The sequence below is a fragment of the Triticum urartu genome, chromosome 5A (genome assembly GCF_056163025.1).
Source record: "Triticum urartu cultivar PI428250 chromosome 5A, HENAU_Tu73, whole genome shotgun sequence".
NCBI lineage: Eukaryota > Viridiplantae > Streptophyta > Magnoliopsida > Poales > Poaceae > Triticum > Triticum urartu.
Window position 1 is genome coordinate 597,243,177 of NC_141877.1, and position 23,178 is coordinate 597,266,354.

The following is a 23,178-nucleotide window of genomic DNA, read 5'->3' on the forward strand; positions in this document are numbered from 1 at the left end:
CAGATAGAAAATTGAAGGCAGCCTACCTCATCTTCCCAAGTTGATTGTGAGACTTACTTTATTCCAGAACGTGATGTCCATGTGCCACCAAAATGGCTCCCAAGGATGGCACTACTTGCTAGTTATTCCAGAGTTGATAGTGAGAACATTCCACATCTGCAGCCATAAAAAATAATCAATTGAATGGAGTCTTTATAACGGGGAAACATAACTTGAAGGCAGCAATCCTTGATATCCATCAGTTCTGACACAACAATAGCAAATAGGAGAAGTTAAGAAAGATCTAAAACCAGGTGTGCTGCTCCAATGAATCTGGGTGTAACAAGAACGAGAGGTCGGGGAAGAGAGAGAGGGCACAAAGGGGAGAGGGGGAGTACATGCGTGTCAAGGGTAGCCTGGCCTCGCTGGCGTGCGTCCCTCCCGCTCCAGATCAGGAACCTAGGAGAAGGTGAGGAAAGGTGGCGACAAGGTGCACCAAGGATTTCTCTCCGATGCGGCAGGGATGCGGCAACAGCAGGAGCGGAGGTGGCGGCGACATAAAGGCAACGGTTGTGACTACAAGTTCTTCAGGGTTTATATGTTCAATGAGAGTATCAGTATAGTCTTTTTGCATTTACCAGTATCTCTCATTCTAGGTTCTATTGGTAGATGCAAAGCAAGAGTCAAGGTCAAAAATAAAGGTCTTAACTTTCATGCAACTGATAAACAACAATACCCAAATAGGACGACCTATGATATACCTCTTATAAGACATTTTGACAGGAATATCTTATATTCAGGAATGGAGGGAGTATTACCCAGTTGCCACAACAGTTCGCTCAACAACTTACAAAACTCGATCATGCACACTAAAAAATATACCAAGATTCAATTAGCCAACAAACCTGTAATTCACAGAAATGCTAGAACATACATAATCTTGCCAACCATTCAAATGACTTAAAGCCCATGGCAAAACAAACTCTGAAGAGTTCAACATGGAATTCAAGATACAATATATTAAAGGTTCCAGAACCAAAACATTATCTAGGGCAAAACATCATCCAAGGTAATTATCTAAACAAGAACACTCCTTAAGATTCTGGAAATGGACCAACACAGTAATACAAAGCTATGCAGGATCTTTGTCAAGCAGCTTATCGCTTCTTGGAGACACCAACAGTCTTTCCTCTCCTGCCGGTAGTCTTGGTGTGCTGACCACGGACACGCACGCCCCAGTAGTGACGCAGACCGCGATGGTTCCTGCAAAAGAGAGGAGTTTCAAGCATAAGTGATCACTCACACATCTATACAGTAGGACAATGCTGCTGCAACAGTTAAGTGAAGGAATCAGCCATCAGCATACATCTCTTGGAAACAAAGCATCGATATACAGAACAGCTGGGTCACATACAAGGTACACTAGAAGGGTACACATGAATACATTGACAATCATCAATTACCAGATTACAAGACAGAAATTATGAAATTAAGTCAACAAGAGCATAGGGCAGACTTTAAAATCTGGACACAAGTAGTAGAAAACAAGTTCCAACAGGTTGACTAAATTGAACTGTTATATAACAGTAAGTTAGAGCTGGCACAAGTTCCAGGTAATATCCATCAATACAGAGCTAGCATGCTGTGTTTCTGTAGAAATAAGCATCAATTCACTATCTAAGCAAAAAGCTAGCCCAAATGTCTAAGCAGACTAGCACAGGCACATAGAATTTAGCACATGATGCTAGTACTTGCTACCCTGACATTTCAGACATTCTGGTGTTTAGGAGATTTGACTTCCAGCAGAAAACTCGTCAATCAACAACCTAGCAAATAATGACAAATTAAACTGTCTACTACCATGCAAGAAACATACTGCTAGTACTAATATGCGAAATGCAAGCATCATCAGTAGCTGAATCTAACACAAAGTTATATCAAGCAATAGTAAGGGGCAAAAAGAAAAGAGGGAACGGCGAGGTTATACCTGATCTTCTTGAGCCTCTCAAGGTCATCCCTGAGCTTCATGTCCACGGCGTTGGACACGACCTGGGAGAACCTCCCGTCCTTGTAATCTTTCTTCCTGTTGAGGAACCAATCCGGCACCTTGAACTGGCGCGGGTTGTGCACCACCGCCATCAGACGGTCCATCTCCTCCGCGGAAAGCTCTCCGGCCCTGCACACCCACACAAACAAAGCGCACGGATCAGCACCACACCCACCACGGCGAGATCTGGCGAGAAAGGGGGGCGGACGGGTTCCTCACCTCTTGTTCATGTCGATGTCGGCCTTCTTGCAGACGATGTTGGAGAAGCGGCGGCCCACACCCTTGATGGAGGTCAGCGCGAACATGATCTTCTGCTTACCATCGACGTTGGTGTTGAGCACACGCAGGATGTGCTGGAACTCCTCACCCGCGATCAGCGACTGCGGCCAAGGAAGATTCACGGATGTCAGCACACGAGGAGGGATCCGCGAGAGGTGGAGGACGGCGGAGAAGGGAGGGGGGAGACACTTACCATGGCTGCAGTCGGCGGCGGCGGCGACGGCGGCGGCGGCTGGGGCGGTCGGGGGCAGGAAGGGAGGAGGTGCGTTCGCGTCTAGGGTTTTGGAGCCGGGGTCGCGGGGATGAATTTTATATACCCGAGGTGAAACCCTGGTGCTTCATCGGACGGCTGTGATCTGCGGGAGGGATGCCGATCCCTGCGGGCTCTGTAAATGGGCGGCTTTCTTGGGCTCTACTGGAACGGGCCTTTTTCTGGACTTTCTTGGGCTCTTTTTGAACGGGCCGTTGGGGGAGCTCTGCCTCGCCTCGCAGGAGCATTTGCTCTTTATTGTTACCCCTCAAAAAAAATTGCTCTTTATTGTCTCAAAAAAACAATTTTGCTCTTTCGTTTCTTTCTCAAAAAAAAAAAGTTTTGCTCGCAGACCTAGATTAATAGTATTACAAACTACTGTATATCTGTAGCATTATGCCAAGTAGTATATTATTGCAACTTGAATTCATTTGGGTAGCAGACCTAGATGAATAGTATTACAAACTACTGGAGTACATCCAAGTATATTAATGGAAACTGAATTCATTTGGGTGGCAGAGACACCACAAAAAAAGCTCTGAAGGTAAACAGTGGGTGGGAGTTGAACATAAAACTCTACACTGTTGAAGGACTTCGCATGGCCCCTACCACTCCCAGCGGGACGTGCATCCCGTTCCAGGATATAAGCAACTCCGGGTCGAGGTAGCCACAGGTTCCTTGCACGAGCGTGACGAACTGTGACTTGTCTGCCGGTGCTAGGATGGAGGCGCCGAAGTCGGAGACCTTGGCCGTGAGGCCACCATCGAGGAGGATGTTGGAGGACTTGACGTCGCCATGGAGGATGGGTGGCGACGCCCAAGAGTGCAGGTAGGCGAGAGCTTCAGCAGAATCATGGGCAATCTACAGACGAGCTGCTAGGGAGATGCGCTTGACGGGGCTGCCATGGATGAGTTGGTACAACGTGCCATCTCGGACGAACTCGTACACCAACGTGGGCACTTCAACCTCGAGGCAGCATCCCAACAACTTGACGATGTTCCTGTGGTTTATCTGAGATAGGATCAACATCTCCCGACCGAACTCTTTCTTGTTCTTCTCGTCGATGGTCTTGCGTCTTTTGACGGCAACCTCGACGCCACTGTCGAGAAGCCCCCTGTAGACGGTGCCATGTCCTCCATAGCCGATGATGTGCTTCTCGTCAAACTTGTCGGTGGCTTGCTGTAGCTCCTCTGAGAATATCTTGAAAGAAACTCCTTGTTGTGACTTCATTTTTTCAAATAGAAGCATGTCGTCATGCTGCCGAAAATACTTATGTTTGATGGACTCTGTCCTTCGTCTTTCCTTAACAAGGTATCCGCAGGTGAAGAGAACTGATGACCCACAAGTATAGGGGATCTATCGTAGTCCTTTCGATAAGTAAGAGTGTCGAACCCAACGAGAAGCAGAAGGAAATGATAAGCGGTTTCCAGCAAGGTATTCTCTGCAAGTACTGAAATAAGTGGTAACAGATAGTTTTGTGATAAGATAATTTGTAACGAGCAACAAGTAACAAAAATAAATAAGGTGCAGCAAGGTGGCCCAATCCTTTTTGTAGCAAAGGACAAGCCTGGACAAACTCTTATATGATGTAAAGCGCTCCCGAGGACACATGGGAATATCGTCAAGCTAGTTTTCATCACGCTCATATGATTCGCATTCGGTACTTTGATAATTTGGTATGTGGGTGGACCGGTGCTTGGGTGCTGCCCTTACTTGGACAAGCATCCCACTTATGATTAACCTCTATTGCAAGCATCCGCAAATACAACAAAAGTATTAAGGTAAACCTAACCATAGCATGAAACATATGGATCCAAATCAGCCCCTTACGAAGCAACGCATAAACTAGGGTTTAAGCTTCTGTCACTCTAGCAACCCATCATCTACTTATTACTTCCCAATGCCTTCCTCTAGGCCCAAACAATGGTGAAGTGTCATGTAGTCGACGTTCACATAACACCACTAGAGAAGAGACAACATACATCTCATCAAAATATCAAACGAATACCAAATTCACATGACTACTAATAGCAAGACTTCTCCCATGTCCTCAGGAACAAAAGTGACTACTCACAAAGCATAAACATGATCATAATCAGAGGGGTATGAATGTGCATATAGGATCTGAACATATGATCTTCCACCAATTAAACCAACTAGCATCAACTACAAGGAGTAATTAACACTACTAGCAACCTACTAGCACCAATCCCGGACTTGAAGACAAGAATTGGATACAAGAGATGAACTAGGGTTTTGAGATGAGATGGTGCTGATGAAGATGTTGATGGAGATTGCCCTCTCCCGATGAGAGGAGCGTTGGTGATGACGATGGCGATGATTTCCCCCTCTTGGAGGAAAGTTTCCCCGGCATAACAGCCCCGCCAGAACCCTAGATTGGTTCCGCCTCGTGGCGGCGGAGTTTCGTCCGAGAAGATGGCTTATGATTATTTTCCCATCGAAAAAGTCCATATAGCAGAAGATGGTCACCAGAGGGTCACCAGGGGGCCCACGAGGTAGGGGGGCGCGCCCAGGGGGGTAGGGCGCGCCCCCCACCCTCGTGGGCAGGGTGTGGCCCCCCTGGTGAAGTTCTTGCGCTCAATGTTTTTTATATATTTGGAAAATATCATCCGTGAAGTTTCAGGACTTTTGGAGCTGTGCAGAATAGGTCTCTAATATTTGCTCCTTTTCCAGCCAGAATCCCACCTGCCGGCATTCTCCCTGTTTATGTAAACCTTGTAGAATAAGAGAGAATAGGCATAAGTATTGTGACATAACGTGTAATAACAACCCATAATGCAATAAATATTGATATAAAAGCATGATGCAAAATGGGCGTATCAAGAACCACAAGGGCAACAAATCCGATACTTGCACCTGCGTAAGTACACGTCAATTTAGAACCCAGGCCAAACAGATAGCAGATTACTCAGGATAATACAAGTCTCCTAGTATATCGGTTATAATAAATCTTATATTATGGGACAGATGGAGTATTTCTTAGTATATTGAAGAGAGAAATTGATTGACATACCAACGGTAGGCATCACCCAAGCATGCCTTTGATATGGCACGCAAACACCCTAGATCATCTGCTTTCCTGGTGGGCAGGGACATGTGAAACTTCCCACCGTGTTGGCGCACATACCCACGCAAGGATAAGTGGCACTGTCAAGACACTCATCGATATCTGCAATGACAAATTTGAAGCTAGATCAACTAACTTTCTCACAAACTCGGTAAATCTGTCACAAACTCTTACGACACAATAAATTAGAGAGGCAGAGAGCTAGAAGACCTGTGCATCCGCCATTGATGTATGGTACCCAGCTGAGCACTTGCAGCGGTAACCAGGCTGGTTCGGGGAGTTGACACATTCGTTGTTCCGACCAGTACATGCGTAGGAGCTCATGTTTCTCTTGGCTTCATCACACGACCAGGGTCCTACGTTCCAGTCCAACACGGCCGGGGGTTTCCCCTTGTAAGTCTCGTTGAACACTGTCGATGTTAGGTATGTGGTGCTGAAACTAAAGCCCGCCTTCTCCATCATCACAACGTAGCTGCAGGGCTGATCAGGGTCTGTGCTATTGTAATACTCGTTTAGATATGATTGAAAGTAGTTCAAATTCTTCGGGATGTCCGCTTGGCAGCAGCCACCGCGGTGGGAGCATGTGCCGTTTAAGGGTCTCCCGTTGCATGTCGAGTATCATCCTATTACGGCCTACATGATTTTTTGAGCGTGATGAGGAACATCGTTCCCTTATCACCATTCTAACTTTAATCAAGAACAATAATCAAGAGATAGCTTGGAAATACTATTAAGTAGCCACATTTGTGTTCATCATTTTTAGCGAGGACATATTGAATGCTAATGCCTTGATACCTACGGGATAATGCCCCTCCTTGAAAGAATAGTCACTCATTGAATCCAATTAATATATTCTTCAAACTTACTCAATTTAAGGATTCTTATCATAATTTATACTTACAAAAGACATTTATTTTGAAACGGAGGGATCTGTTTTGCTAATTTGAACCTCTAATATCAAATTCAAGAACAAGTAGGCAAACAAAATGAGTTGTACTAATTGTATTTAACCCAAGATTATGTACACCCATTTTTTTCCTTTCGGATGGAATTGTCTCCACTGTGAACATAGTATAACTTGGGTGGTTAGCGGAGGTGGTTTTGCCCCTAGCTCACCAAGAACCAAATCAACCTCTAGTTTAACGTTTTGTTGTCACATCGATGCAGCTATTCTTTTGGAGGGGCGATGATTCCGTTGGCATCAAGGCGCCTATAGTGACTTCTTCAATTTCTAGCCCTGTCAATTTTAGTCTTATAGTTGCTCATATATAGTTGTGCGGGGTGCATATATATGGTGGTGTGCCTCTATGGTTGTATATGTTCTAAGAAAATGAAAGTGTCTCATTTGTCGGGCCCACTTACCCCACCTCTTCATGCTTGCCGTACTTTGTGAACTTGTCTTCCTCGAGCAACTCCTCCTCTATTAGGCCACGTTCCGGTTAGGAGGGATTAGCTGGGATTAATGGGATTGAGCTGGCAATCCTCATTAAGCTGAACTAAACCTTCCTAAGCCGAACATATACCCTTAAGGAAGTGCCCTCACTAATAGAAGACGCACCTAAATGCACATTTAAACCACACCATGGCTACACACACAATATAATTGTATATATCATGAAAAAAAATTATCAGCAGACATGGTATTCTATATATTTTGACATTACACATCCTGATTTTTATATACGAGCAAAGAAAAATAAAATGAAAATGATAGAGGCATGTTGTATATATAAAGTGCATCTTTTATACTCCCTCCGTTTCAAAATAAATGTCTCAAGTTTAATACTATATCCCTTTTTATCCATTTTGATGACAAGTATTTTCGAACAGAGGAAGTACAATTTTGTACAAAGTTGAGACATTTTTGGGATGGAGGGAGTACTAGCCAAAGGAGTAGGAGAGTAGTAGGTTGTTGTACTTACAGAGACACCCCTCGCATAGCCCAACGAGTTGCACGAGAGACATGATTCAGGACCATGGTTCAGCCGAACCTATGGTCTATGTCGTACGATTTAACATCCTACTACATGTGGATCTGTGACATGCATGCCAACTGCATTTTTTAATCAATCATGCATGGATCCTCATGAATAGACATGTATGTCAACTGTGTTTTTTAATCAACCATGCATGGATCTTCATGAATAGTGTCTAGAAATCAATGATGTCGAGCGTAGGTTCGGCTGAATCATGGTTTCGTAAAACATTTTCACGAGTTGCACCCGATGACGAAGAGCTTGTTGTCCACGTCCGAGAACCAGCAGGGCAGCCGTGTCATGTCCACCCACGCACGATTGTGGTGCCATATCTCGCCGTTGGCCGGGTTGTAGCACCTGATCCAGACCTTGCTGTCCGGCACGGAGATCCTCGTCACCTCGAGGTTTCGGCCGATGATGGGCATCATGCTGCTGCTGCTGTTGCCGTCTTGTTGGGGAACGTAGTAATTTCAAAAAAATTCCTACGCACACGCAAGATCATGGTGATGCATAGCAACGAGAGGGGAGAGTATAATCTACGTACCCTCGTAGACCGAAAGCGTAAGCGTTATGACAACGCGGTTGATGTAGTCGTACGTCTTCACGGCCCGACCGATCAACTACCGAAACTACGGCACCTCCGAGTTCTAGCACACGTTTAGCTCGATGACGATCCCTGGACTCCAATCCAGCAAAGTGTCGGGGAAGAGTTCCGTCAGCACGACGGCGTGGTGACGATCTTGATGTTCAACTGTCGCAGGGCTTCGCCTAAGCACCACTACAATATTATCGAGGAGTATGGTGGAAGGGGGCACCGCACACGGTTAAGAGAACGATCTTAGAGATCAACTTATGTGTCTAGGGGTGCCCCCTGCCCCTGTATATAAAGGAGCCAAGGGGGGGGGTGCGGCCGGCCCTAGGAGGAGGTGCGCAGGAGGAGTCCTACTCCTACCGGGAGTAGGACTCCCTCCCTTTCCCTAGTTGGACTAGGACTTGTGGAAGAAGGAAGAGAGGGAAGAAAGGAAAGGGGGGGGCTCCTTGTCCAATTCGGACTTGGGGGGGGGGGGGGGAGGGCGCGCGGCAGCCCCTAGGCCTCCTCTCCTCTTCCTCCACTAGGCCCATTAAGGCCCATTAGGTTACCGGGGGGTTCCGGTAACCTCCCGGTACTCCGGTAAAATACCGATTTCACCCGGAACACTTCCGATGTCCAAACATAGGCTTCCAATATATCAATATTTATGTCTCGATCATTTCGAGACTCCTCGTCATGTCTGTGATCATATCCGGGACTCCAAACTCCTTCGGTACATCAAAATATATAACCTCATAATGAAACTGTCATCGTAACGTTAAGCGTGCGGACCCTACGGGTTCGAGAACAATGTAGACATGACCGAGACACGTCTCCAGTCAATAACCAATAGCGGAACCTGGATGCTCATATTGGCTCCCACATATTCTACGAATATCTTTATCGGTCAGACTGCATAACAACATACATTGTTCCCTTTGTCATCGGTATGTTACTTGCCCGAGATTCGATCGTCCGTATCTCAATACCTAGTTCAACTTGTGTGTCTAGGGGTGCCCCTGTCCCCGTATATAAAGGAGCCAAGGGGGGGTGCGGCCGGCCCTAGGAGGAGGCGCGCAGGAGGAGACTCCCTCCCTTTCCCTAGTTGGACTAGGACTTGTGGAAGAAGGAAGAGAGGGAAGAAAGGAAAGGGGGAGGCTCCTTGTCCAATTCGGACTCGGGGGGGGGGGGGGGGAGGGCGCGCGGCAGCCCCTAGGCCTCCTCTCCTCTTCCTCCACTAGGCCCATTAAGGCCCATTAGGTTACCGGGGGGTTCCGGTAACCTCCCGGTACTCCGGTAAAATACCGATTTCACCCGGAACACTTCCGATGTCCAAACATAGGCTTCCAATATATCAATCTTTATGTCTCGACCATTTCGAGACTCCTCGTCATGTCCGTGATCATATCCGGGACTCCGAACTCCTTCGGTACATCAAAATATATAAACTCATAATGAAACTGTCATCATAACATTAAGCGTGCGGACCCTACGGGTTCGAGAACAATGTAGATGTTAGATAATAACGAGAATAAACGAGACAGAGAGACACAGATTTTTACGTGGAAACCCTTGCGGGAGAAAACCACGGACGCACGAAGGCGCAATCACTATGAGGAGGAGTATTACAAGCACGAGACGACAGACCGTCTGAGGTGCAACTACATGGGGTATATATGAGGGGCAACACATAGGAGTCCTTGTAGGACAAGTAAACGAGTTGTACTCGTACGCGTCGGTACCAACGCAAAAGGCCCACACCGTATGTACTACATCTAGTCCAATACGGTACTGGAATTTGGATCACAATTTAACAGTAGACATGACCGAGACACGTCTCCAGTCAATAACCAATAGCGGAACCTGGATGCTCATATTGGCTCCCACATATTCTACGAAGATCTTTATCGGTCAGACCGCATAACAACATACGTTGTTCCCTTTGTCATCGGTATGTTACTTGCCTGAGATTCGATCGTCGGTATCTCAATACCTAGTTCAATCTCGTTACCGGCAAGTCTCTTTACTCGTTCTGTAATAAATCATCTCGCAACTAACTCATTAGTTGCAATGCTTGCAAGGCTTATGTGATGTGCATTACCGAGAGGGCCCAGAGATACCTCTCCGACAATCGGAGTGACAAATCCCAATCTCGAAATATGCCAACCCAACATGTACCTTTGGAGACACCTATAAAGCTCCTTTATAATCACCCAGTTACGTTGTGATGTTTGGTAGCACACAAAGTGTTCCTCCGGCAAACGGGAGTTGCATAATCTCATAGTCATAGGAACATGTATAAGTCATGAAGAAAGCAATAGCAACATACTAAACGATCGGGTGCTAAGCTAATGGAATGGGTCATGTCAATCACATCATTCTCCTAATGATGTGATCCCGTTAATCAAATGACAACACATGTCTATGGTTAGGAAACATAACCATCTTCGATCAACGAGCTAGTCAAGTAGAGGCATACTAGTGACACTTTGTTTGTCTATGTATTCACACATGTATTATGTTTCCGGTTAATATAATTCTAGCATGAATAATAAACATTTATCATGAAATAAGGAAAAAAATAATAACTTTATTATTGCCTCTAGGGCATATTTCCTTCACGCCTATGGTCGAGTTGCAGCGGAGTGCGAACCCTCGGTTGACGGCGCACCGCTCCCCGATGCCGAACGGGTACGAGATGTCCACGTCGCTGCACCTCATCGGCTAGCCTGGCCTCGCCGCCGTCCGTGCGGCCGGCCCACCGTCCGCCGTAGCCAAGAGGGCAAGGCGGAGCAGAAGAAAAGTTGGCCGGAGACGAAGCAGAAGATGCGTGCGGTTCGACATCGCGCGGGGCTCTCAGACCTCCCTCTCGTGTGCCGCGGACCACCTGCTCAGGAGACCTGCATCTGTTTTATAGGAAGCAATCCATTCCACGACCACGACGTCCGAAGAAAACAAAGGAGAAACAACCCAGGAGTGCAACCCAAGGAAAATGTACATGACATCAGAGCTGCAGAGGAAAATGTACATGACATCAGAGCTGCAGAGGAAAACGCCCTGAACTTCCCAGCGCCCAATGCTTCTGCATCAGCCTTGATCTGATCAATGACACAATTATCTTGACCGATTGGAGCAATCAACAGGTGTTAATGCAACCAATCAATCAACCAGGTTTTGATGGAGTTTTGGAAATGTAATCGGAGGGAGACTTGGAAAGAGTCGGGTCTTCGACGGGGATGTTTCCTGCAACAATATATAGATGTTGTAATATGTACTGTAATGGTATATATTGTGCATGGAATGCTTCGACGTGGTCAATTACATGTCACCTAGGAAAAAGCTAATCGATCTTTTTTAAACTGCATGATGTGATACATCTGTCCCGCTTAGTTTGGATAGACAAGAACTTGAAATATTTTGTGACTTGGACCCAAAACCAAATCCTCAAGCCGAGTTCTTCCATGGGCTAGTTCATTGCTTCAAGTAGCTACGCACCCCGCATCCACTGAAACAAAGGCAGCTGGCATGCCCAACTGTTCTTTTGGCACGCGTTTTGTATGACCGCAGTCTCTTTACCGAAGCCTTGCAATATTTCGTGTTGCAAAGATTGGTGCCACCGAGAAGTTGTATCTAAGAAATTTCATTTTATTTCTTCGTTGCAGGAGTAACTTTATAATTTCATGGATCTATGATCCGAAGCATTGTACCTGTATTTTTCTTGAATTTGAATGAAGTTAGAGCGTCATTCTAAAAAAACACTTACTGACAAATGCAGTTGCTCAAGGGTAAGGCGCATATCGCAATAGTGCCGCTGACATTTTTTTCCCAACGGCAATACCCTGACGCCTCTTCACAGCAAAACTGAAACTGAAGACAATCTTGGAGGAACATATATGACTTTTCATCATAGCCACCAGGTGGTCTCTAAACAGACTGTAAATTAACACTAGTCCAAACTGGCTCAGCGACTGCTCCAAGGCTCATCTTGGGTCGAGCCTTGTCATGGTTACCCCATTTGAGGACGCCGCTTCTGAATTATCAGTGAACCCGTTCAACCCGTCACAGAAGGCCGGCATGGAAACAGGAGGGAGACGAACATTGTGGCTGCTAAGCATGACGTTTACCGACGACATTGTCGGCCTGTCTTTAGGCCTGTTCTGCACACACAGTAGCCCGATTTTGATGCACTTCAGCACCTGTTCAGTGGGAGAAGGATGCCTGCTAAGCGATGCGTCGATCAGCTCGATGACATTTCCCCTGACCCAGTGCTCCCATACCTGCACCGAATCGGTAAATTCCAAATTGCTCGGTTATTACGGTGGGGATTGAGCCACACGCGCAGAGTTTACTAACGTTGGTTCGTGAGTACTTACAAGGTTTACGAGGTAAACGTATTTCTCGGAGGTGCAGGAGCCACTGTTTCTTCTTCCTGTGACGATCTCTAAAACCAAAACACCGAAGCTGAACGCATCCGACTTTGTTGAGTACTGACCATGCATGGCGTATTCAGGCGACATGTATCCGCTGCAATAATAAGAACATAATTAATTTTGTGTCCTGTGTGCGTTTTAACTGAGAAATGCTAACTATGCTTACTATGTTCCAGCGATACGGCTGGTGACATCTTCTGATTGATCCCCTCCAAATATCTTTGCTAGGCCGAAGTCAGAAATCTTAGGGTTGTAATCAAAGTCCAACAGGATGTTGCTTGCTTTCAGGTCCCGGTGAACTATCTTCAGCTGAGAATCTTCGTGGAGATATTGTAATCCCCTAGCAACTCCGTTGATAATCTTGAATCTCCTTCCCCAATCTAGGTCCTTACATTTCTCCGAATCTGCCATTCGTTCAAACAAGAAGTATCAGCATTGCAGTGAAAGTACTCTTATTGAAGCTCAGCCATAGTGAAAATATTCCTTGAGAAACTAATGGTGAAAAGGTTGTGTACCAAAAAGAATGGTATCAAGGCTTCTGTTGGGCATAAATTCATACACAAGTATTTTCTCTTGTTCTTCCAAACAAATGCCAATGAGGCTTACAAGATTCCTGTGGCGAAGCTTAGCAACCAGGACAAGTTCACTTTTCCACTCCCCTATCCCTTGCTTGGAACTCTGGCATAGCCTTTTTACTGCTATTTGTTTACCGTCAGGTAGGACTCCCTGTGCAAGACAAGATACTCATTGGTAAATAAATACATAAAGTTAGATAAAGTTTACGGGACACGGCATGATTTGTACCTTATGAACCATACCAAAACCTCCTGCACCAAGCATATTTCCTTTGCCGAAGTCATTCGTAGCAACTCGTAGCGTTGATAGATCAAGAAGCAGCGAATCAATACTTTGAATATCGTCCAATAGATCATTGTACCTGAAGCCAGTCGGTGCGGCTATCATCCCAGCATTCTCGGATACCCAATGACTTCTTCTGTCTCGGCAGCATTTCTGATATCGGAAGAACATTGCAAGCATTATCAAGCCTACACCAGCAGCTACACCAATGATCACCATCTTGGGCTTTTTTGGGTCTGCCAGCTCGGATGCTGCGAGCCTGAGGAGGAGATCGCCTCCTCCATTTCCCCTGTACTGCTCTCGGAGGTTAACGAGGTCCCCGTGCCAAATGAAGCACCCAGTGTGATTGTAAGTGTAAGCGGTGCAAGAGCAGCTATCCAGACACACCACCTGACATTCGTGAGAGCTTGTAGCCACTGCACCCTGAGCGTTATCAGGTAGCAACACATCTTCCATGACATAGAACTTGTCAGACTGATGAGTCTGTGCATGTGCAGAAGTCGAGTTGGTCTGGCAATGCAATGGCGTGTTCCTCTTGCACCCGCCGCTGTAATCCTGGAGGTCCCAGTCACTCTGAACCTTCTGGCTGAACCCCTTGACACAGTTGCAGTGCGTCAGGGCATTGAGGTTGCAGCTGCCGTATGCCCCACAGAGCGCGTAGACCTCGCACTGGATCGGTGGCTGGGCCCAGACTAACATCCACTGCTGTGAGGAATCCACCCATGACAGATGCTTGATCTGCCCGCCCACGTCGATGATGAACCGCGAGATGACCGAGTCATCCCTCAGCGAGTAGAAGAGGTAGCCTTCAGTGTCGTTGTTGATGAATGGGAAGTCGAATGTGAAACCGACTGTCATCTCCGGTGCAAGGCTAAAGTTATGGCCGTTCCAAGGGCCACTGGACCAGTAGGTTATGGACAGATTCCACTGGATGAAAAGCTGTGGCGTGCCGTTTGGGTCCAGCTCCAGCTCCAGCTCCAGCGTGAACAGCCCTGGAGATGGGTCTGCCGTGTTCTTCCAAGGAACAAGCCTCTGGCTCACGCCGGTGATCTTGTTCAGCCCGAGCTTCCCCCCTGGAAGCCAGGTGTTTGTTGGATGGTCTATGCTCCGCCAATAAATTATGGATGAATTCGAGGCGTCGGTGAGGTCGAGGCTACCGGTGTCCCTGATGATGGCCATGGTGGAGTTGGAGGGTACGCTCACGTTGGTCGACCACAGCTCCCTGTTCCTGTATTGGTCAAAGAGGACAAGGTTGCCATCGCTGCCCATGGCCAAGGCGGCTCTGGTCGGGTCGGAAACCGGCACGTCGGTGGTCGCCGTCCACACCGTCGTCACCGGCAGTATGTCGCTGTACCATATGGCTATGTAGTAGGTGTTGGAGCTGGAAGAGGTGGTGTTACCTTGTGTCGGGGAGTAGAATCCCAAGGTGAATTTCTTGCCCTGGGATACAATCCTGTGTGTCGTCCCAGACAACGGTGAGGTGGAGTTGATGATATCAACGGCTGTGCAGACAAGGACTTGGCTGAGTAGGAGGAGGAAGATGAGAGGAGCCATGGATGGCAGCTTGGAAGAACACCCACCCACCCACCCAGAGCTGGCAGGAGCATGGGAGTTTGAACTTTCTGCCTAACTCGTGGTGGTGCTTGGATATAGAGGTTTTTAGGTTGGTGAGTATTCAGAGTCATTGTTGATGAATGTGAGGTCAAAAGTTTGTCATCCAGTATATCATGGAATAATTCAATAGGAAGGTTCCATTGACCTGGTATACAGCAGGCTCTGTTTTTTCCCTTCCCTGATTAAGTTTTGCAAATATTGTAGTAAGACTTGTCTCTCATCCTGCGATTACGTATATACTTTGTGCATGCTTCGTAGTTATAATTTTTTCGAGAAAACGCAGACTGTTTTGCATCGCAGTGCATTAAATTGAAAGAAGTTTATGGATTTGGCTGAGTAGAAGGAGGGGGAAGGCCGGAGGAGCCATGGATGGGATAGTCGATGAATACTGAATATCCAGGCACTCAGGGCTGGAAGAGGCTGGGAATTTGAACTTGCAGAGTAAGAGCCTGTTCGGCAGCTCTCCGCCTCCGCAGCTCCGCTCCTGGAGCAGCCGAGCGGAGCGGCCCGCAGCGTATTTTCTGGGAGTTGCCAAAGTGGCGCTCCGTCCGCTCCCGTATTCCGTGGAGCTGGACGATTCCCGAACAGGGCCTAACTCTTGTGGTGGTTCAATGCAGAGGTTTTAGGTTGGTGAGTGAAAGACTTCACCTCCGATAGTAGTATGGATCCTTCTTATATCTGGTACACGAGCAAGGCTGATTGAAAGGTAGACACACCCAACAACATTATGGTGCTGAATGATGGATAAGTTAACAGAATGCAATCTAGTCACTACTGTGCTGAAAATTAGAAGGGGATTAACTATGGGGGTTGTCCCTTCCTTGATATATTATTCTGCCTAATCAATTCATTCTAGGTCAACTTCAGCCATTCCTTGGACTGTGAAACTTGACCTAGAGTGTCGTTCTCGGTTAGCAGCCGCACTAGATTAGCTTACCACCAGCCGCCCAACTTATTCTGAAGACCTTTGTCAAAAAAAAAAAACTTATTCTGAAGACCCACGATTATTTCTGTATGAATTTTTCTGAAGGCCCCCGATTATTTATGTAAAAAAGCTATGTGGCCTCTTGTATGTGTTTCTCCCGGAGAGCATTTTAGCAAAATAATAAAAGCACATGTGCTACTCACAGAAGATCCCACTAAAAAGTGAGAAGCCCTTTGACCTGCTCTCCTTCAGCTATGGAGGGAGCCATTCCTGCGCCCCCCCCCCCCCCCCCCCCCCTTTGCTTATTTCTCATTCTTGGAGCTTCTCCTCTCTCTGCAAATTCTGTTCTTACAAGGCCAAGATCTAGGACGACTGTAACGAGGCACATCAAGAACTTTATTTTTTTTCTTCTTCAGTTTGGAGCACATCAGGAAGCTAACACACACAGTCACACATGTTCAAGATGAAAGATCGTGCACTCTGATCTCCTAATTTGCAGTATTCATTTGTGGGTCTGGTTTTTACTGAATCTATGGAAATTATAGCAACATAAAAGAAATGTAGATTAATTCGAGTTGTTCTTCTTTTACTGGTATCAGCCGCAACAACAGAGTGTGCATTTTCAACAACAATAAAACTTGTTAAAACAAGACTCCGTAATAAAATGGAGACATATTTCTAAGAGATTACTTGTTGATCTACATCGAGAAAGAGATTGCAATATGATTCTCGACAGATACAATTATTGATGATTTCGACGAAATGGCCCGCGCTGTTCGACTGAAATTTGTTAGTTAATCATCATCTAATTGTAACGGGTTATAATAGTATGCATTTTGCTATGCTCACTGTCAATTTTTATACATTCCGTACACCAGTTGTGCTCAATGTCCCCCACCTCCCCCGAGTACTCAGCAAAGTCTGGTTATGTTTCAGAAACAGATTCGGATCCTTTGTTTGTGTTCCTCTCTTCTGCCTTGTCTAGTCTATTCCAGCACTCCCTGATCCATATTAACTGGTGCAGCTTTAGTACAAAGTTGTACTAACTTCGAACTAAAGTTGCCAATTAATATGGATCGGAGGGAGTAAGATTTTGCACCAATTCACCCCCTGAGGCCCTGATGAAGGAGCAGAGGCAGAGGAACTGCTACATTCCTAAAACAAGATATGTGTTTTTTTCCTGGTGAGGATATTCTAGGTCGAATTGGAGGACATATTCCTTCTTTCACTAGTACTATTGGGTAGTAGTACTGTATTTATTTGTGAACACAAAAGCCAACCTCTAACCTGATGCCTACTGTTGCTGGAAAGCAAAAAAAGAGGACTTGTCTGAAGGCGGAGAAGTCCTGCCAAAAAAGAGGACTTGTCCTTTTTCTTTTTTTGCGAAAAGAAAGAGGACTTGTCTTGGTGAAGGTCGTATCTTGGACTTGGAATAGCTTTACAAATGCCGGTCATTCACATGTAAGACTTGCAAGTCATCTTCCCCGGAAAAAAGGGGGAGAGAGAGACTTGTCTGTCATCTTTCAGCTAGTATATAGGAGTACTTCAGAATTATATAACTTGCAATAGCTTCAGAATTATTCCAAGGTATTTTTTTACCAGGTATTTGGTCACACCAATGCGATGGCCTCAGTACGCGCAATGTGTGAGTAGAGACTGACCTCAGTACAGGAAACAACGGCGGCATGGGCCTTGACCGGAGCCAAGGAAGAAGACGGCTTAGATCATTCCTCTCGCCGGCTTGCCATCGTGTCATCACTCGATCATCGTGCCGCCCCGGCATTGGCTAGGTTGCTCGTGCAAGATTATTCAGGACGCCCCTTAGGTGTTCGCTGAAATGCCGGCTCCAAGTTGCTTGTGCAGGGGAGTAATTGACAAAAAAACTACCACATTTCACGTATCCGTCTCACAGAACTATCACATTTTAAAAACTGACCAAAAACTTCAAATTAGTGCTAATTTCGTGACAAAAAACTATCAATTTGAGTTGATGACCGTTTTTATGATTTTAAACCTGTTTATGACATGTGGGACCGGCAGCAAACTCAACTCTGTTTATTTTGACCGTGAAGTTAACCGTTATGATAAATGGGACCCACACGTCATCATCAACCTTCTTCTTCCTCCCCTCCTTCTCTGTTTGACATTTCAACAAGCACCTTATGTGCATCGGGCAGCACCACCGTGCCGACGCGTCGACGCCGGTGAGCAGCGGCAGCCCGTGGCACCGGCGACCTTCTTCCTCCTCCTCCTGCTCCCCGCTCCCTGTTAAGTGACAGCACCCCTACCTACTGATGCACTGATGCTGCCCCGGCGCCGCTGCCGACAATGCCCAGCCACGCCCCGCTAGCTCCGCCCACTGTCGCGCTCCCGCCGTCGTTGATGCTCACCATGGCCGGAGCACCACTGCCGCCCGCGCTCGCCTTCTTCTGGCCGTGCCCGTGCCACACCCCTGCGCCTCGCCTTGCCCCCACCGGCGCGTGCTTCGGCCGCGGCCACCCGTCCGAGGGCTATCAAATAGGGCGCGACGCTGCTGGACGCGTCGTGGACGCCGGCCACCGAGAAGAGAACGAGGAGAGCGTGGAGCATAGGAGAGGAGGTGCCCATGTGCGGCGCGGGCGAGCATTGGCCTGAGGGCGCCGGAGCCAGCTTCTTTCGCGCGGAGGAGGAGGTCTTTGGCATGGATGGACCACTCCGGCGACGGGCTGGGTGGATGTGACGGTGGAGGAGCGGCGACGCACGGGATGCTGCTCCAGATGGTGGTGTAGGGGAGCACATGAAGTGTTTGTTAAAATGTCAGATAGGGAAAGAGGAGGAAGAAGAAGAATGACATGTGGGCCTGACCCGTCATCACGGTCAACATGACAGTCAAAATAAACGGAGTTGACGATTTCCGCCACGTCAGCCCTGACAAACGGGCCCTCCTGTCATAAACATGTTTAAATCGTCTAAACTGGCCATTTTGTGAAAGTGGTAGTTTTTTCTCACAGAATTAGTACTAATCTGGAGTTTTTGGTCAGTTTTCAAAATGTGGTAGTTCTGTGGTACGGATACGTGAAATGTGGTAGTTTTTTGTCAATTACTCTTGTGCAGGGCATCCCCGCCACCATGCGACAGCACCCCTTCGCCCGCGAGGGTGTTCAGGGCCGCCTCATCGCCATAGGCATGGCGCGGGGTAGCCGGTGACGTGGACCTTGTAGAAGACGAAGCGAAGGACGATTTTGCCGTCGCAGGCTCTTAGGCGGACATGGGGTGGGTGCGGATGACGTCGAAGTCATTGATTATGCGGGTGGGAGACGGGAGAGCGAGCAGGCGGTGCTTCGCCCGCCGGTAGCTCCCGCTCGCGGAAAGTATTTGGGCCTCTTCGGTTTCCCGGGCGGCGATGGCCGGAGTTGTGCGCGCAGATTATGTTCCGGATGAGAAAGAGAGGGAAGAGACAAGTGAATAGGTGGATGGAGTCGCGGAGATGACTCTTCTACCAGATTTTTTTCGTTTATTTTTTCTTCTTCGACGAACAACCCACTCTTCTACCAATTTTTTTTCCCTTTTTTGTCTTCGACGAACAACCCATAGCTTCTTAGGGCATCCGTGTACATTTGTACACGCAGTTCGGACGTGTTGTGCCATCTAACACGGGCCTCTATCGGTCCGGGCGCACTTTCTCCCATAATGTGGAAGCAAAGTTGGGGCGGAGAGCTTTGCCAGAGTCCGGAGAGCAGCCACGTAGCACTCCGACACCCCTGGCCCACTAAATCCCCCCTCCCGGTCCCATTTCCCTTTCAATCATCTCCTTCTCTCCCTTGCTTTGCATCCATGGGTTATGTGTGTGGGGTGGGGGTGTTCTCGTTAGTACCTCAATGGGTTGGGCGGCGATGGGCGCAGTTCTAAGACTTTTGTTGTGGCACTAGGTCGGGCATTGAAGCAGGGTTTGGGTTGGGAGTTTGACGAAGATGATGAATACGAGGCCGACGGCTAGATGGTAGAGGCAACATAACGACGTGCGATGGTCTGCTGAGGAGTGGTGAGCAACCAACAACTAGATGGGAGAGGCTGGGGAAGGGGAGGTGGCATGGGAAGCTCGAGGAGGTAGTTATTGGTGGCGGTGTGAACTGGCCATGACGACTGACCTCGAGGGTGACCCCGTTAACCTCATTGGTACTGTCTGGCGGTTAGTGGGGAGTGTCTTTAGTGGTAGACCATCTTCACAACTGTCGGGGGAGGCGATTCTCGTTGGTACCTCAATGGGGTTGGGTGGCGGTGGATGCAGTTCCGTCTAGACCTTTGTTATGGCACTAGGTCGGGCATCAGCGCGGGGTTTGGGTTGGGAGCATGACGAAGATGGTGTAGGAGAGGCCGACAACTAGATGGGAGAGGTTGGGGAAGGGGAGGTAGCATGGGAAGCTCGAGGAGGTAGTTATTGGTGGCGGTGCGAACTGTCCATGACAACCAACCTCGAGGGTGACCCCGTTAACCTCATTGGTATTGTCTGGCGGTTAGTGGGTGATACGTCTCCAACGTATCTATACTTTTTTATTGTTCCATGCTATTATATTACCTGTTTTTGGATGTTTATGGGCTTTATTATGCACTTTCATATTATTTTTTGGGGACTAACCTATTAACCAAAAGCCCAGTGCAAATTGTTTTTTCCTATTTCAGTGTTTCACAGAAAAGGAATATCAAAACGGAATCCAAACGGAATGAAACCTTTGCGAGGATCTTTTTTGGAACAAACGCAATCCGGGAGACTTGGAGTGGACGTCAAGGAAGCAGCGAGGCGGCCACGAGGTAGGGCGGCGCGCCCCCACCCTCATGGGTCCCTCGTAGCTCCACCGAACTACTTCTTTCGCCTATATATACTCTTATACCCTGGAAACATCGGGGGGGGGGGGGGGTCCACGAAACCACTTTTCCACCGCTGCAACCTTCTGTACCCGTGAGATCCCATCTGGGGACCTTTTCCGGCGATCTGCTGGAGGGGGATTCGATCACGGAGGGCTTCTACATCAACACCATAGCCTCTCCGATGATGTGTGGGTAGTTTACCACAGACCTTCGGGTCCATAGTTATTAGCTAGATGGCTTCTTCTCTCTCTTTGGATCTCAATACAAAGTTCTCCTCGATGTTCTTGGAGATCTATTCGATATAATTCTTTTTGTGGTGTGTTTGCCGAGATCCCATGAATTGTGGGTTTATGATTAAGATTATTTATGAACAATATTTGATTCTTCTCTGAATTCTTATATGCGTGATTTGATATCTTTGCAAGTCTCTTCGAATTATCAGTTTGGTTTGGCCTACTAGATTGATCTTTCTTGCAATGGGAGAAGTGCTTAGCTTTGGGTTCAATCTTTCGATGTCCTTTCCCAGTGATAGCAGGGGCAGCAAGGCACGTATTGTATTGTTGCCATCGAGGATAAAAAAGATGGGGTTTATATCATATTGCTTGAGTTTATCCCTCTACATCATGTCATCTTGCCTAATGCGTTACTCTGTTCTTTTGAACTTAATGCATGCTGGATAGCGGTCGATGTGTGTAGTAATAGTAGTAGATGCAGAATCGTTTCGGTCTACTTGACACGGACGTGATGCATATGTTCATGATCATACCTAGATATCATCATAACTATGCGCTTTTCTATCAATTGTCCGGTAGTAATTTGTTCACCCACCGTAATATATGCTATCTTGAGAGAAGCCATTAGTGAAACCTATGGCCCCGGGGTCTACTTTATATCATATAAGTTTCCGATCTACAATTTTAGTTTACTATTTATTTTGCAATCTTTACTTTTCAATCTATACAACAAAAATACCAAAAATATTTATCTTATTATCTTTATCAGATCTCACTTTCGTAAGTGACTGTGAAGGGATTGACAACCCCTTTATCGCGTTGATTGCGAGGTTCTTGTTTGTTTGTGCAGGTACTAGGTGACTTGCGTGTTGTCTCCTACTAGATTGACACCTTTGTTCTCAAAAATTAAGGGAAATACTTACGCTACTTTGCTACATCACCCTTTTCTTTTCAAGGGAAAACCAACGCATGCTCAAGAGGTAGCAAGAAGGATTTCTGACGCTTTTGTAGGGGATATTTGCACCAAGTCAAGTCAAGATTGGATCTCCTGTCAACTAGCCATTTGTGGCACCGTTCCCGGGGAGATCTACGTGCTACCTCTTGAGCACTTGCGTTGGTTTTCCCTTGAAAAGGAAAGGGTGATGCAGCAAAGTAGCGTAAGTATTTCCCTCAGTTTTTGAGAACCAAGGTATCAATCCAGTAGGAGGCCACGCACGAGTCCCTCGCACCTACACAAACAAATAAATCCTCGCAACCAACACGATAAGGGGTTGTCAATCCCTACACGGTCACTTACGAGAGTGAGATCTGATAGATATGATAAGATAATTTTTTGGTATTTTTATGATAAAGATGCAAAGTAAAATAAAAGGCAAAGGAAAAAAATAAGTATTGGAAGATTAGTATGATAGAAGATAGACCCGGGGGCCATAGGTTTCACTAGTGGCTTCTCTCGAGAGCATAAGTATTCACGGTGGGTAGACAAATTACTGTTGAGCAATTGACATAATTGAGCATAGTTATGAGAATATCTAGGTATGATCATGTATATAGGCATCACGTCCGAGACAAGTAGACGGACTCCTGCCTGCATCTACTACTATTACTCCACACATCGACCGCTATCCAGCATGCATCTAGAGTATTAAGTTCAAGAGAACAGAGTAACGCTTTAAGCAAGATGACATGATGTAGAGGGATAAACTCATGCAATATGATGAAAACCCCATCTTGTTATCCTCGATGGCAACAATACATGTTGGGGATCGTTGCAGAAATTAAAATTTTCTACGCATCACCAAGATCAATCTATGGAGTTTACTAGCAACGAGAGGGGAGTGCATCTTCATACCTTTGAAGATCGCGATGCGGAAGCATTACAAGAACGCGGATGAAGGAGTCGTACTCGTAGCGATTCAGATCATGGTTGATTCCGATCTAAGCGCCGAACGACGACGCCTCCGCGTTCAACACACGTGCTGCCCGGGGACGTCTCCCATGCCTTGATCCTGCAAGGAGAGAGGGACAGGTTGGGGAAGACTCCGTCCAGCAACAGCACGACGGCGTGGTGGTGTAGGAGCAG

At 47.0% G+C, this 23,178-nt stretch overlaps 2 protein-coding genes and 1 pseudogene across 2 annotated transcripts; all 3 read right to left on the reverse strand.

Annotated features, from left to right (window-relative positions):
* Nucleotides 1–871: 871 nt before the first annotated feature.
* LOC125528363 (small ribosomal subunit protein uS13z/uS13y/uS13x) lies at nucleotides 872–2,657 on the reverse strand. Its single transcript, XM_048692836.2, has 4 exons — nucleotides 2,499–2,657; nucleotides 2,246–2,406; nucleotides 1,967–2,155; nucleotides 872–1,242 (listed from the first exon to the last, which is right to left on the reverse strand). The coding sequence occupies exons 1-4, from the start codon at nucleotides 2,499–2,501 to the stop codon at nucleotides 1,137–1,139; spliced, it is 459 nt and encodes a 152-aa protein (XP_048548793.1). The 5' UTR covers nucleotides 2,502–2,657; the 3' UTR covers nucleotides 872–1,136.
* Nucleotides 2,658–3,114: 457 nt separating this feature from the next.
* Nucleotides 3,115–8,044, reverse strand: LOC125528362 (wall-associated receptor kinase 5-like; annotated as a pseudogene).
* A 3,831-nt stretch (nucleotides 8,045–11,875) lies between these two features.
* LOC125529850 (G-type lectin S-receptor-like serine/threonine-protein kinase At4g27290) lies at nucleotides 11,876–15,047 on the reverse strand. The gene is made up of 5 exons (XM_087521958.1): nucleotides 13,425–15,047; nucleotides 13,136–13,346; nucleotides 12,787–13,024; nucleotides 12,564–12,714; nucleotides 11,876–12,467 (listed from the first exon to the last, which is right to left on the reverse strand). Exons 1-5 carry the CDS (start codon nucleotides 15,030–15,032, stop codon nucleotides 12,171–12,173), a joined length of 2,505 nt encoding a protein of 834 aa, XP_087378084.1. The 5' UTR covers nucleotides 15,033–15,047; the 3' UTR covers nucleotides 11,876–12,170.
* Nucleotides 15,048–23,178: the final 8,131 nt, after the last annotated feature.